The 16,554-nt window shown below is 37.1% G+C and overlaps 1 protein-coding gene across 1 annotated transcript; it reads right to left on the minus strand.

Annotated features, from left to right (window-relative positions):
- Nucleotides 1-1,237: 1,237 nt before the first annotated feature.
- On the minus strand, nt 1,238-13,626 carry PDK4 (pyruvate dehydrogenase kinase 4). Its single transcript, XM_022586552.3, has 11 exons — nt 13,217-13,626; nt 12,075-12,216; nt 10,817-10,888; nt 9,872-10,056; nt 9,617-9,703; nt 9,084-9,161; nt 7,478-7,554; nt 5,592-5,690; nt 5,281-5,391; nt 4,981-5,094; nt 1,238-3,796 (listed from the first exon to the last, which is right to left on the minus strand). The coding sequence occupies exons 1-11, from the start codon at nt 13,329-13,331 to the stop codon at nt 3,653-3,655; spliced, it is 1,224 nt and encodes a 407-aa protein (XP_022442260.1). The 5' UTR covers nt 13,332-13,626; the 3' UTR covers nt 1,238-3,652.
- Between the last annotated feature and the right edge of the window lie 2,928 nt (nt 13,627-16,554).

Raw genomic sequence — 16,554 nt, forward strand, 5'->3', positions numbered from 1 at the left:
AAGTGAAAAAATCCCCAAAAAGATGTATGGATAGAATGTTAATGGAGATAGAAGCCTACTGCTCTAAGTGTTCATGGTGGAGGGTTGGGGACCTCTTACATAAGCTCCTGTGAAATTATGAAAATTCCTCAATACTTTGATCAAGACAGACCAAAGTGACCTGGAGATTTCATATACATTTGCAGTGTTATTACACATCTAAGTGTAAGTACGGTACCTAAAAGCGTAGTAGTAGAATAAAGAAATTATAAGGCCAATGCTTAAACTACTAGGTCACAATAATCTTTTTGCACATGTTACTGTAGTTAAGATCAAATGCTCTTACCATTTCGAGCCAAATTTGAAATTTGGGAGAAATGGTGTAAAGACAGTTTTAATGAAAATTCAGCCAACTTCATTGAACTTGAAAATTAGTATCCTTTGGGGGTATACACATTGAGTCGAAAAGATGTACATGTCCATAAATGGAGAATTGTGGGACTTGAAGTCTTGCAGTTTTTGTGGAAATGGGGATGAAGGTTCTGAGCCCGGGGCACATGCTAACCCCCTACCTCCCGGGGCACATGCTAACCCCCTACCTCCCAAATTGCTTAATTCAAGGGAACTGTATAGCTAATCCGTGTGTGTAGGTATGTGTGTGCTCTTGGGCTTCCTTTAGACAGTGCAGTACTTCCTTGACAGAAGAAGAAATGAAGGTAGTCAAGTGAACAAGCATGTCATTGCTGAAGGGCTGAAGGGCTTCAGTATAGGTTCTTTAGAGTCTAATGCCATAGTTGATGGCATTTTTTATTTACATATGATTATTCTGACAAGATTTTAGAATTTAGTTATGACAAACTTATTCCACTAATTTTATTTTATTCTAATTGCTTTTCTTTCTTCCCTCCCTCCCTCCTTCCCTTCCTTTCTTCCTTCCTCCCTCCATTCCTTTTTTATTTGTTTTTTTGCAAAACTTTGCAATAAGGGCATTATGGAGGTAGGCAGAGAATGTTGTCTAATGATAAAGTAGGATTAAATTAGTAAAGAAAGACAGTGTGAAGATAGCAAAGATAAAACATGTCACCAGTTAATTTAGTACTTCCTATCCTATTTCTACCCTATTATTATTCAGATATTTAATCTAGAAATTGTTTGGGAACCTAAATTATCTAGGTAATTATTTTGATACTCCACTGTATTTGCTATGTAAATACAGTCACTAAGTGAGACTCTTAAGTAAATTTACAAAAAAAAAATGTAGAGAGTGCATGCATTGGAAAAACAATTCTTGAATTTATTCATGTAGATAAACACACATTGTACTATGTGTTATTGGAGCATAACCAAGAGAGCAAAGGAGAACCAGAAATTTCTGGAATGCTATAAAGTATCTTTTGTTTAAAAATTAAGATTTTAAGGTTTTGTTTTTTAAAGGCTATACCCCATATGTAGCTAAATTAGACTTGGTGTAAAGTGAGGAAAAACTTTACCTCAAATTCTTCTTAGTACTTTCCATTAATTTGAGAAAAGAACTTTAAAAGATTACATCTACCATTATAATAAAAAATATTTATTATAAAAATTGTCACATTTCTCTGTACATAACCTAGACACAAAAACACAATTTATACATTAATAATTTAAGTGGGCCTGAACATTCAGTTTCCATCCACTAGGATCCTAAAGTTCTTCCACAGATTTCACAAATACCAATGTGGACTATTTCTATTTTATAGAACTCCATTTACACAGTTGATGTTATTGAGATACCAACATTTCTTTTTCTCTTGTGTTTTAAAGGTAGTTCACAGTGTTTGAGTTAACTATTAATCAACTGCTTTAATCTTTGGTAAATACAAGAATTTACGTGCAAAAGTGTTTAAATTTTTGAAAAGTCAAATAACCTATTGCAAATAGTTCTGTGTAATCAATAAATGCATGAGCCAGAGTCTCACCATCAAGAAAAGTCACTTCCAGGACTTCTGATGATAACACCTGAAATCCACAACAAATAGTTTGAGGCTTTTATGGCCACTACCAGAAGCACCACACCACTAGGCCATGAGAAAATTAAACACAAATGTTAAATTCAACATACAGACAGTGCTGATTATTTTACAAAACAGGAAGTGCTAGTTTTTTTCGATATCCCGGTTTAAAACATCAATTTGACACACAAGAGTTTATTATCTCATAAAAGCCTATTATCTTGCAAGAGTGAGAGAACCATTTAAAGAAGCCATACTGTTTTGAAAGACACCAATTCATTCTCTCGCAAATAATTTATCCATGATAATATGGGTCATTTCTTGAAATAATTTGTGGGGAATATAGCAAGATGCTTGCCTTCTGCTTCCCTCTCTCCTTCCTTCCCATCTTTCTTCCCTCCCTTCCTTCCTTCCTACTTTCCTTTGTTTTTTCATTTCTTCTCTAAGAGGAATGTGCTAGACTGCCCCATCAACCTGCATATTATACTTGAACTCCCCCAAAGTTCCATATGCATTCCAGCTTTCATGCATTAGCTCTCATTCACAATGATTCACAAATGAAAGCATCAGCATCGATAGCATGAAAACCTCTTGCAGGCTATTTGTTAAAAATACTCTAAGAAGTATTTAAATTCTAATGTTCTTGAGCTATTTGTTAATTACAAATTTTTATCAGACATGTTAATGGTGAAGTGTAGAGAATATAATTAAATATATAAAAAAATACATCTTTTTAAGCCTAGAAAATAGATGCCTTTGGATTACCACCACTGCAGTGTAGAGAACAGCCCTTCCTACTGAGTTAGGTTCTGAATGCATGATTTCTTTCCCTAACACTGGTTTTTCCAATCTACTTCTGTTTCATTTATAAACAAAGCAAGGTGAGATTTTGCTATCACTTTGGTAATTCTTCTCTCCCTCCAACCGCCAACGTCCTGAAATCAGTGCATATTTTAAAATTCAACCAAGACAAGGCACCTGGCAATAAGTGTTCACTTCTTATTTGAGGTGTGAACAGGAAAAGCAGCATAATAAAGGCACTGCATTTATCAGAAGGGGCTTTCTTCTGAGTTTTTACATAGGCCCATGCCTTGGCTGCAACTTAGAATAAAATGTGTTGGCTCATTCCTCCTCATTCAAAGTAAATGTTATTTCAGTCACTGGCTTTTCATCTCTAGAGTGCATAGATATATATGAAATGTATGTTTACATACATTTCTAATCATATAGTATAAAATAAGCCCTAGTCCTTTGAGTGACAGGAAAGTACTGGTACACTGACACTTGATAATCCATAAATACCAGTATCTTATAACATCAACCAGTGGCCTAAAATATCAGTCATTGAAACTGCTAGCCTACATCTTTACTTCTCTTTCCCGTTCTTGCTGATAAAGAGATGGAAAACTGAGGCTTATTTCTTCTCCAGGATTTGATATAAACTCATACGTTATTCTAAGTTAAAAGAATAAAGAGCTGGCCAGCCATGAACTCCTGTAGTCCTGCACTGTGCTCGCCTGGGTCACAGAAAGGAGCTTTCTTCCTCTTCACATCAGTGTTCTGACCAAGGAGTTTTTGTTGCTGTTGTTTGTTTTTGAGAAAACAAGAGTTCACACGCAAACATTCAGGAAGCAGCACTGGCAGAGACCCACTTTGATCCCTTAAAGCGTCCTGAGGGTCCCTCCTCACACAGCCACGTTTTCCTTTGCCAGGTTCTTTGGTTCCTTGCTTGGGATACACCAGTCACCAGCCTCGCTGCTCGTCTGATAATGTTTGAAGGCTGATTTGTTAAAGACTGGGAGTGTCTCTACAGACTCAGAAGATAATGCCTGAAAGAAAGGGGAGGAAAAAATCAAACCAAAGAAATTATTCATCGCATAATTTGTACGTGAAGTGATTATTCAAAATAAATTCAGAGGTAAGTATTCAAACATTCAAATACATTCTTTTAATTGATTTACTAATAAGAGCACACCAGAGTCCATGGTATGCTAGGCACTGTATAAAAGAAAAATGAATATTATCTGCACCCCATAGGGGCTGAAATAATATATATACAGTTATAAATCAGGTAATAGTATTTGTGTTCAATAGTTACACATGTCCCTTGTCTGGATATTGCTGATGCCATAGAGTTGAATAGCAACAGGCAAATAGGTTTTGCAGGCAAAACCTTTGTATGTGTGATAAAGTGCGAGTCCTAACCTGATACTATTGATCTATTAAAATCTGATACTATAAATCTATAATATGTTAACCTTTTCCAATACTTTGAAGACATTTTTACTATTTAAGAAATGAATAACTATTTCAGGTGTTCTAAGACCATGTGGCAAATGGTCCCATTTTCCCTTGCACAAAAATGGGAGCCTAGAAGCTTAATGTTTTAGTTGTTAATAACTGTGAATATATTTTCATTTGAAATAGTTGGCAAATGATTAACAGCATCAGGACAGTGACCTTAACAAATAATTTGAGGCTTTATCAGAAATGGAAAAAACATGTACCAAATTTTAAAGTATAAACAGGAAATGCCAGGCACCCCACTGATAGCTTCTGAGCAGTCAGCTTTCCTCTCCCTGGATTTCTAACAAGTTCAGCTTAAGGTCTTGAGTATCTTGATATCAGTTGTTTTCTAGGCTGAAATATTACTAGCGTATATGTATTTCCCACAACTCCAAGTAAAACAAAAGTATAGCTGTTCTTACAGATGCCGATAGGATTTGCCTTAAAAAATTCAAATGAGAATCTCCTCACTCAGAAACTAATGCACTTCTTGGGAAACAATTTTGCTTCACTGAGGCAAGCAGCCTGGCCCACTTCCTTTTTGATACGTTACCACATTAAATATTAAATAATATATCTACACATACCAAATAGAAAATACAATGACTTGTGGTCATTATTTGCACTAACTCAGTTTGGGTATTCACTGTGGACCGTAGAACTCAGGGCTGTAAAAGAAGCAGTCTTTTCAGAAATATGATTTTTTTTTATTGGATTTAAAGGATACCTTTAAGTAGATGACAGCATCAGTTCCATATCCTGGCAAAGAGTAGAGATTTAGATCTCCTTGAAAGTACTTGGCATAGAGACGAGAAATCGGCAAGCCATAACCAAAACCAGCCTAGAAGGGAAAGATCAGTTATTGACAAAGTGGTGAACATGATCATAGGAATGCAAAATGCTTTCTCATAACCCCCATGCCCAATTTAACTAAATTGATTAACTTGCCTAAATACTTCCTTGTAATCCTTGCTCTACATTTAGAAGTAGGTGGCTGGGGTGAACTTAGCCATATAATTGGTCTTACCAAAGGAGCATTCCGGGAATTATCCATCACAGGCGTTGGTGCAGTGGAGTATGTGTAACTAAAGAGCCGGTCAATGATCCTCAGGGGAACACCACCTCCTCTATCTGAAATCTTAAACAAACAAACCAGTCATCAGAGCTACACATTAAAAACAATACGCATTTGTTTATATAAAAATGTCTTTCCTTCATTTAAAAGTCACCTGGTGTACATGACTTTGATCTATTGTTCAAAGCAGAGAGCTTTATTATTATTGACTCTTTAAAAAATTCTCTTAAGAAAGACTCAAAAGAAAAACAGAGAATGGTTACCTTAATTGTAAGATCTTCTTTTCCCAAGACAACAATCACCTCAATTGGTGTCAGGGAAGGCCAATTTTCCTGGTGTTCAACTGTGGCCCTCATTGCATTCTAAAGAAAACAAAACCGTAAGGAATTCAATGGCAGGAGGATGAGGGACAATAACTGTTTTTTATGTTTAAAATGAAAGCAGCACAGAGGGTAATTCAAAGTTCTTATTTTATTTTTTTAAGTTAGTAGTAAAATAGCTCTGTAAATAGCCATTTATGATTGTGTCATGCAGGAGGTATAATGAAAAATATTCATTTACCATGTAATATAGCTACTGGGAGTAATGTCTAATGGAAAAACAATTCTGCTAGCTGTCAAGTTCTTATTTGTAAGCTTAATTTAAATGTAGAAATTGCTTTTTATAGTCCATTTCCTGGCTTTCTCTTTTCTGACTTTCCATTACATTCTACATCTAAGCACCAAAGACTATTACATAACAAATAACAGTGAATCATTGAACCAATTTATTGGCTTTTATAAAATTTGCTGGGAAAAGGTTGTTACTATTTAAAAGGATAGTAAATAATTCTAAATTAAATTTCAATTTGCATTTGATTATCATCTTAACTTTTACCAATGATGGCAAAATAACTGTATGAGTTGGACCATTCAATTTAAAAGTAAATCAACAAAAAAGCATCTTTTGTCCTTTAACAGAGAAGAAGCTCAAACAAGTTTTCAGATAAGTAGATGAATCTCATACAGATAAAGTTTTGGTTTATTTTACCCATTTTCCTCTCTACCCTTCTTTTGATAGGTTATCTGCTTTCTGCTTTCTATATAATAATGTTAAGCTCTAAGCATTAGCTGAAGAGAAATAAAATAGATCAGACGTTTGTAGTACAATCAATACCTCATTGCATTAACATTAGAATAAGTTAGGAAACAGTAGGTTCCGGGAAGAGTTACATCAGAATTAGAAGAGGATTTCACTTTTTTTGACGACTTCCTCCTCTCCAGTCCAGGGGACTCTTAGGAACCATCACAAAGCTTCAAGTGTTTTTCTGTCTTTTGGTGCAGGTATAGTGTTTCAGTTTGGGCTTAGAACCTGGGACAGGATTTGATTCTTAGTACCTGGCTGTACCAGACCAGTAACATCCACATCCTCTAAGAGCTTGTTAGAAATGCAGATTCTCAGGTCAAGAGTATCAAAATCTCTGGGACAGGCTTAAGAATCTGTGTTTTAAAAGCTTTCTAGGTGATTCTAATGCACACTAGCGTTTAAGAAGCCCTACCCTACTGTTTTGCTATGGAAGGTGTGGACCATGGATCAGCAGCATCACCTGTTAGCTTATTAGATACTCATCTCAGGCCCAATTCCAGACCTATTGAATCAGAATCTGAATTTTAACAAAACCCCCAGGTGATTCATATGCACATTAAAGTAGATCACTGAAGGAACTGACTGTCCTTTGAGTATATTCTAGTCATAGGTTGGGACCCTGCCACGTCCAGTAATTCTGGACCTGAACCTCTGGATTTAGAGTTGGACCAGCCTATGGGGATGGAGATAACAAGGCCTCAGTCACTGAAGCATTCACCCCACAACCTCCCTTAATGAATGCATGAATGACTAGTGCTTTGTTGGACACCTGAAAAAATAATGGGAACAGGGAGCATTGAGATATAGTGACTCATATTGTGCATTCTCAAATACATGTTGATGCTACAAGGAACTGCATGTACCCTTTCAAACATTAACTGTAGCTTCTTTTTGTTAGGACACAGAAGCATGCCTGGGAGAAGATAGTGAGGCTCCCGTTTAGTAGGGAAAGATAAAGGGAATAAAAATGTAACCAGTTAACATTTAAAAAAACAAAATTGCAATTATTGGGAAGTGTCTTTACCTTGAATAGTTCAAAGAGCATATGATGAAGGTGAGACGAAACATACACAATATGAATTGGTTGGCCTGGAAATTTTCCTAGAAAAAATTAAGCTAATTTAGAACTGCTGAACAAATATTTCATTAAAATAAACTTTCATATCTATTTGATTAATATTTTAGATTTAAACAGAATTGGAATACTCCCCATCCTCCTCACTCTAAAGTCCTACCTTAGAAGCTTCCCTTTAAACAGTAAACACAACTGATTATTCTTGATTATTACTGATTATTCTTGATTTTTATCAACTAAACATAAAATCCCATAGGCTAAATAAGCTTAAATTTCACCAAGAGGCTAAAGAAAATAGAAACAAAAACCTCGTAATACTCTGAAAAGAAAAATAAAAGTATTATTCTTTGGTGTTCCAGGCCTTGGCAAAGTTTGAATCAGAAAACAAGGTCTGGCACAGTTCCCTCTTTATTTCATCAAACAGTTCAAGCAGTTTATCTACAAGTATTATGCAACAATGCTGCTAATGCTTAAAAATATTTTTCAGTCTTTATTTGTACTCCTACTTCTGGTTTAGCAATCCATTACATTTCCCTATCCCCAATCCATGAGTTAAGCTACTCTTAATTTGAGCAACTTGATTTTAATTCTCACCACCAACAAACATTGTTCCTGTATAACTATTACTTGAAAAAGATGTTTACTTTGAGTGGAAAGGAAGTTATTCCAATTTCAGTGTACTGTCTTGCTTTGAGAAGCAACTATGGGATAAGATAAAAATAGTGCCTTGCATTCATCCTGTAATTACTTCATTCAGTGTGGGAAGACCTTATCCTTTTAGGTACCCTAGAGTTGAAGCTATTGAAGTATGCTCTGCTTCCAAAACAGTGATATATACTTATAGTGAAAATTAAAAACAAAAAATTGGTAAGAACATTTAACATGACATCTACCTTCTTAAATATTTAAGTGTACAATATTGTTAACTGTAGGAATGGTGTTATACAGCAGATCTCTAGAACTTACTCATCTTGCATAACTGAAATTTTATACCCACTGAATAGCAACTCCCCATCTCCCTGCTTCCTTCAGCCTCTGGCAACCACCATTCTACTCTCCACTTCTATGAGCTTGACTATTTTTGATACCTCATATAAGTGCAATCACAAGTATTTGTCCTTCTATGACTGGCTTCTTTCTTATAGTGCAATTTAAAGTGTTTTTGTTTTCAGATCTGATAAGTAACCTCTTTAGGAGCATATCTCCACTACCAAGTGGTTCCTCCAAATCTGACCTCCTTATTCCTGTATTCTGTAGTAAGCAGTCTTTCTTTGATCAAAGATATTGAAACTTAGCTGCTACTCTAAATCCTAAATTATCTGTTCAAACCATTCTTCTTTATGAATTTTCATTAGCAACTGAATATACTCAATTGGAACTTTCCAGTTGAGATAAAGAGAACCTTGGCTTCAAAAAAAAAAAATGTGTACAAATTCTAGGCAAGTTCAGAAGGCAGAAAAGGAACACAGACATTGCTTTGTATTTACAAGAAGTAATCATACTGGGAGAACACTGAATTTTACATAGATAAAAATATATTTAATTTATAGCTTACCATTCACTTGTGTGAGCTTTAATTCTGGAGATGTTAAATAATACTGATTACAAAGCATCTTGGAACACTCAAAGGCATCTGGAATGGAAGGGTTTTTTTCCATAATGATTAAGTGAATTTATGCCAAGTAAAATTTTCAAGTGATCTTCAGTGTATACACTACCCTTAATCCAAAATATTCATTAGAGTACAAGTTTATGTGTATGGAAAAATAAATTTTTAATATTTTATTGAAGAAAAAATGAACACAGTGCTTAAGTTATAGCTGTTGCTATAGGAATATATGCACTTCAGATATCAAATATAATCTATGAGAATATGGCACATTAGCTATTGATGTTTAGATTTTTTATAATATAATAAGTGAATATTTAAGCACTTGACTCTCAAAAACAAAGGACCTTTATTACAGTTTATAAAGACATAAATGGAGCACTCTGAATAGTAATTCATTCAGAGTCACCTCAACAGTAGATGTGTCAATCAGATAATGTACATTTTCAATAAGGGAAATGCAGAAACCTAGAAATTACCTTGGACCACTGCTGCCACATCACAGTTTGGATCAATGCTTCCAATGTGGCTTGGGTTTGCTGTCTGTAAGTCACTAAATATAAGGACTGTTGAAAAATAAAAACAAAGAATATTGTTATAAAAATCAGGATAATAATGATTAGAACTACCTCTGAGAAAGAATGTGATCCACCAAGTAGTGAAATATCTACTTAGAGTATGGCTTGTATTCTACACCCATCTCTATATATCATGACCGTGATGAACTAACTTACTGTGCTGGTTCATCAGCATCCGGGTAGAAATACGGTTCATGTAAAATCGATCCAAGAAATACTGAAGATTTTGATTGGTGGCTGGGTCAACTGTACAGGCATCTTTATACTCTAGGATTCCCTGTGCCATTGTAGGAACTACATTATGGTGTCTATTTCGAACTTCGATGAGAGTATCTACAAAACTAAGCCAAAACACATTTATGGTTAGTAGAAGTTCAAATAAGTTTCATTAATTTATATTTCTTAGATTACTTCAAAGAAGGTAAAGCCTTTCTCAAGTACCCATCCAAACAAATCAAATCATACAACGTTTGGATGAAGCTTTATGAAGACTCTGACTACAGATTCTTTGACTACAGTAGAGGAGATAGCTTCACAAACAGATTTATTTTGCTTCTAGCTTACATGTAAAATATCAGCTCTGTGAGTGGTAGGTTCACTCCAGTTGTTCACTAAGCTTTCTCTTTCAAAAAATAATTTAAAAAATAAGTACTATTTAAGATGGCTCTAGAATGCCACTGTGAAAAAAACTTCAACTTTCTTGTAAGATTTAGAAAAGAGTCTTATTTCTCATTCTTATAGCTAGAGACTGTCAATTACTCTGAAAGAAAATGTGTACTCTACAATGACACCAACGTGCATTGATATTATGTAACAGTAAATCCTTCTACAAATCTAATCATCATACTAAATTTAGAGTAAAAATAGATTTCCTTCTTTTAAAAAGTCCTCTACACTTTTCATCCTCAGCATCATTTCCAATGCCATAATTCTCTATTGCTTTTAAAAAAACCAACAAGCCAAAACTTGTCATTTGTAAGGGGGTAGTTATTTATTATTCAGGGTACTATTATAAATTATCCTTTAAGTGAGGTCTGAAAAAAATCTGATGTTTAGAAATAGTCAAGGTTTTAGACACTTATTCTAATGCATAAAACTTACTCTGATAATGTTTTCTGGTCCTTTGGGCTTTTCTCGTGGAATTCCACCAACTCCATCAGGCTCTGGATATACCTGTAAAGCGACAGGTGGGCTTTAAGTTTTAAAATTGAATAGTCACTTACAAGTGGCTGAAAACAGATTGCTTTTTCCAAATGATTTGAAGAGAGAACGTATCATGTTTAAAATTAAAACTTTCCTCCAAGACATTTGGAAAACATATGTCTTAAAAAAAGAAAGCTACAAATTTAACCCTCAACTTGCTAACTTAAAATTTCTGTTTAACTATCCTAGATCACTATTCAGTTTTCTGTTTTGTTTGTCAAATGCCTTCATTTTTATAGCAAAAGCATTTAGAAATTACTTTTACAGAAAGGCTTCATATTTTTTTCCTCCTGTATTCATTCATAGGTGAATAGAAGTCTTGAAAGCAGCAGTAAATACTATGGATTGAATATGTTTCAGATTGCAATTGTTTAATGGGTGCATAATACATATATTTCTTAAATCAACAAACAAAAAGTTGTACAGTCAGTGGGTTAGGGTGAAGGTCTGGTGCATATCTGCCTCAGTGCATAACCTGGCTCTGTTCTCTGAAAATCTGCTCCTTTGGTTTACCTACCCTCTCTAAGTCAGTATCCTTATTTGCAGAAGGAGATAATTACTGACACTGAGTGCTGGCTGTGTGCCTGGTACTGTTCTAAGTGCTTTTAAAATGGATTACCTCATTTAATTACACTCAGATATCCCTTTGAGACATATACTTTATTCTCCTCAATAATAGATGGGGGAATTGAGGCCTAGAGATAAGACACTAGGCAAGGATTCCACAACTAGGAAAAGAGAAAGGCATGATTTGATCCTGGGCCTGCTTTGTTAATTGGTTTGTAAGTAAAAAGATTAGGCCCTCTATAAATAATAGTCATTTGTATCTATTTCTAGGACAGGATTCTTTTTGCAATATCAAACTGTCTTTTATTATTTTAAACACAAACTAATATTGTAACTGTCAATTATTTTTCATATTGCCTTCTAAAATTATATTGTGAAAGTATCTACTCTTACAGGGTAAAAATGTCTGTTTATAGCTTTATAACTGCCCTTATGATAACTTACCCTAAATTAATAGAAAATACATCTTTCAAAGTATTTAAGCTTCAGACCACCTGTTTTCCAATTACGATGTTAATATACTGTAAGAATTCATACTCAGATAACTCTCTTAAAACTAGAGATTGTTTCAGAATGGTTCACCACTTACCAGCTTTTAACTAGTTGCACTGAAGAGGTATTTACTAATCCATCAGGGAGGATATAAATTTCCTTCAGGATATTGGCTAGCCTCACAGGCAACTCTTGTCTCAAAAACACAAAGGAGGTTCTTTCACATGCGTTTTCTGAACCTGTAATAAAGAGCATCTATTTAGTTTTTGGAAAAAAGTATATCTAAATTATATATTTGAGTAGCATTAACTCTCCAATATTGAACACACATATATATTACAAAATTATATTTAACTCTCAGTTGGGTAACTGCTTGTAGATAATTCAGGAGTAAGCATCTTCTTTATTGTCTTTTGTCTTTTTCTTTCTTTCTTTTTTAAAAAGTGACCAAATATGAGAATTATTGTTTTCTCTTTTTGATGAGGATTCACTTCCAAGAAGTCATAATATCCCAAGGCTCTTAGTATTCATAAAAGAATGCAGGATTTAGTCAAATCACAATGTCAGGGAGACAACATCCTTTGCAGAGTTCTAGATATGAAACTGTAGTGAAGGGAAAAGGGGAGGGGTGGGAGTCCTAATGTTTCTAGACTAGTGATAAATAATACCACATTTAAATCCTTGAAATTTTCTTTATAAGATTTGTGCAGAAAGTTTGTAAATATTTTCAGCAGTAATGCAAATATATAGATAACGTTAAAGCTAAAGAGACAAATCTTTGTTAGCAAATGTTAGGAATACAGAGAGATGAACCCTGTGGAGGGGTGGAGGGTGGCTAAAGGATAAAATCTCGGTTAATTCAAAGCTACTTTATAATATTAGGAATCTTCTCCAAGAAGTACTATGCAGTGAAGGAGGGGATGAAGTTTCCAGTTCATTGTTAAATGGTGACTGAAAGCAAAAACTATTTTGACTGAAAACTTTGGACAGAAAGAATAGGAAAGATGAGCTCAAACCAACCAGCATCAGCGGGGCTGCAAGTGGCCTTGACCTGCAGGCACAAACTGTCAGAGAGAAGGCAAATCTAAGAAAGGCAAGGTGTGCTGGCTTCGAGGTTCCAGGGTTCAGCAGGAAAGCGGACCCCAGGTGTTTTAAGTAATGAGTCCAGCCCTCCCTACACCGGGTCTGAAAGTTAAGGCAGCTCCCCAGTCCCCGCCCGGGCCCTACGTCCCCGCTCACCGAAGTCCAGCAGCTGCTTCATGGACAGGGGGGACGGGCTGTAGCGCGAGAAATGCTCGACCTCGCGGGGTACCAGGGAGCCGGCGCTGCGCATCACGAAGCGTGCCGCCTTCATCTTGATGCCCAACGTCCTGGCACGAGCTGGGGCTGGTGTGTGGCGTGAAGGCTGCGGGGAGCAGGACCTGGGGCCTTAGAAGGGGCGGGGCGCGTTCGGACGGGGAGAGCAGGTGGCTGGCGGGCTCGTGCTCTCCGGCCTGGGCTGAGGTTCGGGGGTGCTTCGCGGTGGAGGAATTGGGTAGTGAGTCGATGGAGCAGTAGGTAGCTTGAGACTCAAGTTCGCATCCTGTCACCACCCGCCGCCTCCCGAGGTTTTATTTGTTTCCCTGCACCCCGCCCCCCCGCATCCCCCGCCCCGCGAAGCTCCAACCGGGAGGAGCCACTGGAACTTGGAGAGCTTCCGGAGCTTGGAGCCGCGCCCGTCAGCTCAGATAAAGAACTTTGGGCCCCGCCTCCAGGACGCGGAGGCCTGGCACCCGAAGCTGTGAGGGGTAAGGGGACAGCAGGAAGCCAAAGCGGCCGTCAGAAGGTACGTGGGCTCAAGATCAGCCTTTTGTGACAGGACCCCGGACAGCGTGGGCTGGGGCCAGCCCAGACTCGACCTTGTTTACAAGCGAGAGGCTGTCTCAATGTCACGCATTCCAAGCCAGAAGCTGTTTCCAAGAATCTTGGCTCGGAGATGTCATTGGTTCGTGCTCGGAGCGGGGCTTTTACAGTAGCTAATCAGCTGCGTGCAGAAGTATGGGCTGCTCTGCCATTGGACAGCGAAAATAATAAACAGCCTAGAGTTCTTACAGCGTTTTCTCCGTCGGTGAATAGCGCAAGTCGGGAACTGGAAGTTCCTTTTGCGGGGACTTGAGCAGCCCAAAGTACGTTTACTTTTTCTTGTGGCGATAAAAAGCCATCCATTTGTCTCCTTCCGGTAATATATTCCCTCCATTAGGCTTAACTCTTTTAATTAAAAACAAGATTTAAAAGGGATTAATTTGTCAGTTTGACTTTTTTTCTCCAGAGAATTTGCTCACTCTGTCCTCCTGTATGAAACGTGCTTTATCCAAATCTTTGCTTAAGACATTATTTTATACCAGTAAATGTCCACCACAAACTATGTGCTGCAAGATATCTTTCCTGATTGCCTCTCCCTGTGCCTTCTTACAAATATGGATTTTGTCACTTATGACATTATATTGTAGCTATTTATGTTCTTGTTTTGTCCCTTTCTGAACCTCTCCCCTGAAAGAGATCAGGTTTGGGACCATGTCTGATGCATCTTTCTGATTCCTACTCTGCTTTGTTGCTACTCAAGCTTAGTTGTGGAAACATGGGGAAAGTTCCAAATTGCATCTCCACTTGGAGATAGGTTTTGATACCACTATGATTTATATCTTTGTATTCTGAATCCTTTTTTACATATGTGCATAGCTCCATGAAACAACAACAAAAATGTTCAAGAAGTCAAAAGACTAAATAAAACTCTCTGATGAAGCAATTTAAGGTAAAAAAATCCCTTCCTTTTTCTTTAATATATCCTAAGAACAGAAGTAAAAGAAAAGCATTCATTTGCTTTTCTTACCCTGCGTGTGGGATCTGGAATAGGCAAAAATATATATTACAAAGAATTCTACTCTTTAATCTGCAGAGGAAAGGCAATGGAAATGATGCATTATAAGCAGGTTTAATTTAGGAAAGCCCCATTGATCACTTGACCTGACTTCCCCCCCGCAGTGCTCCCGTATGTGTGGTGGGGTGATTAAAGATCAGGTGAAGTCATATGACGTTCATAGAGATGGCTAAGGGCTAAATGTGAACCGAGGTCACCAAACTTTTGTATGCATGTCATCCCATCCAACAATATTTACCAGGTTATTCTCACAGTACGTTACATTCTTCTCTGTCATATGTCTATGACAGGAACTGGCAACCGTTATGGTAACTGGGCTGGGATAGACAAATCAGGTTGTGTACCCAGTTGGCTAAGGTGCTGTGTATTACCGTGATTAGAATGTGACCTGGAAAGAGAGTTTCATTTCTATTCTCAGGCTGACCTCAGAACTTGGAGGTGATCCAGTTGCTATAAAAGTAAAGGAAAGGGAATTACTTAGGAGCAATGGATATGGACAGATCTACACATTCATTTGAGTAAAGGGTAGAGCTTCAAGAGTGCAAGTCACACTTTTGCCAAAGGACTGGGCATATGCCCAATGGAACAAAATGCATCAAGACCTAAGGAGAAGCCCATTCAACTTTTCCACCTCTAGGAGCATATTCCAAGGAAGCAATTAAAAATATACATAACGGGGGGCTTCCCTGGTGGCGCAGTGGTTGAGAGTCCGCCTGCTGATGCGGGGTACACGGGTTCGTGCCCCGGTCCCGGAGGATCCCACATGCCATGGAGCGGCTGGGCCCGTGAGCCATGGCCGCTGAGCCTGTGCATCCGGAGCCTGTGCTCCGCAACGGGAGAGGCCACAGCAGTGAGAGGCCCGCGTACTGCAAAAGAAAAATATATATATATATATATATATATATATACATACATATATATATACACACACACACATAACAGGAACTTCAGAAGCCATGATGGAAAGATGAACAGATTTGACTACAGAATATTTAAAGTTAAAAAAATGAACAGCATACTTGGAGAAAATACTTTCAAAGTATATAACAGACAAATGATTTTTTAAGAAATGGCTATTTCAACACAGAACAAAATAGACATGATCTGTTCCCTCATGGAGGTTTTAGACTTGTGGGGGAAACAGGCATTACAAAAGCAAATGGACAATGAGGGTTATGAAGAAAATTCATATGAAGAATATAATTGGCTGTAACTACCTTAGATTTGTGGGCAAGGAATGTCTCTCTGAGAAAGTAACAATTATAAACGATGGAGCAGCCTTCCATTGGGGCATGAGAAGGGAATATTGGTGAAAGCATGTTGGTGAAGAGATTGAGGAAAGCAAGGCCTCAATCAGTATTTGGTCTCTGATGTTTCTTATAACTGGTGCTTTTATAGGATACTAGGTATCAGGAGTTGGACTGGATGCATTGGTGGGTGCAAAACCATTTTCTCTCAAGTATCACATACTAATAGTGGGTGATAGAAAACAATGGTCAATTTTTTTTTAATTTATGGGACTTCTGTTTAATCCCCAAAGCAAAAAAAATACAATCAATGCACTAGAAAACAGTTCATAAAAGAGATTTGATCAATGTGTCAAGTTGGTGGTGATGCTAACAGTGCTCAGGCGTGTTTGGAGGAAGAGCTATGTTGGAGG

The sequence above is a fragment of the Delphinapterus leucas genome, chromosome 9 (assembly GCF_059928025.1).
Source record: "Delphinapterus leucas isolate spDelLeu-1000000601 "Yukka" chromosome 9, BTC_Dleu_Yukka2, whole genome shotgun sequence".
NCBI classification, from domain to species: Eukaryota; Metazoa; Chordata; class Mammalia; order Artiodactyla; family Monodontidae; genus Delphinapterus; species Delphinapterus leucas.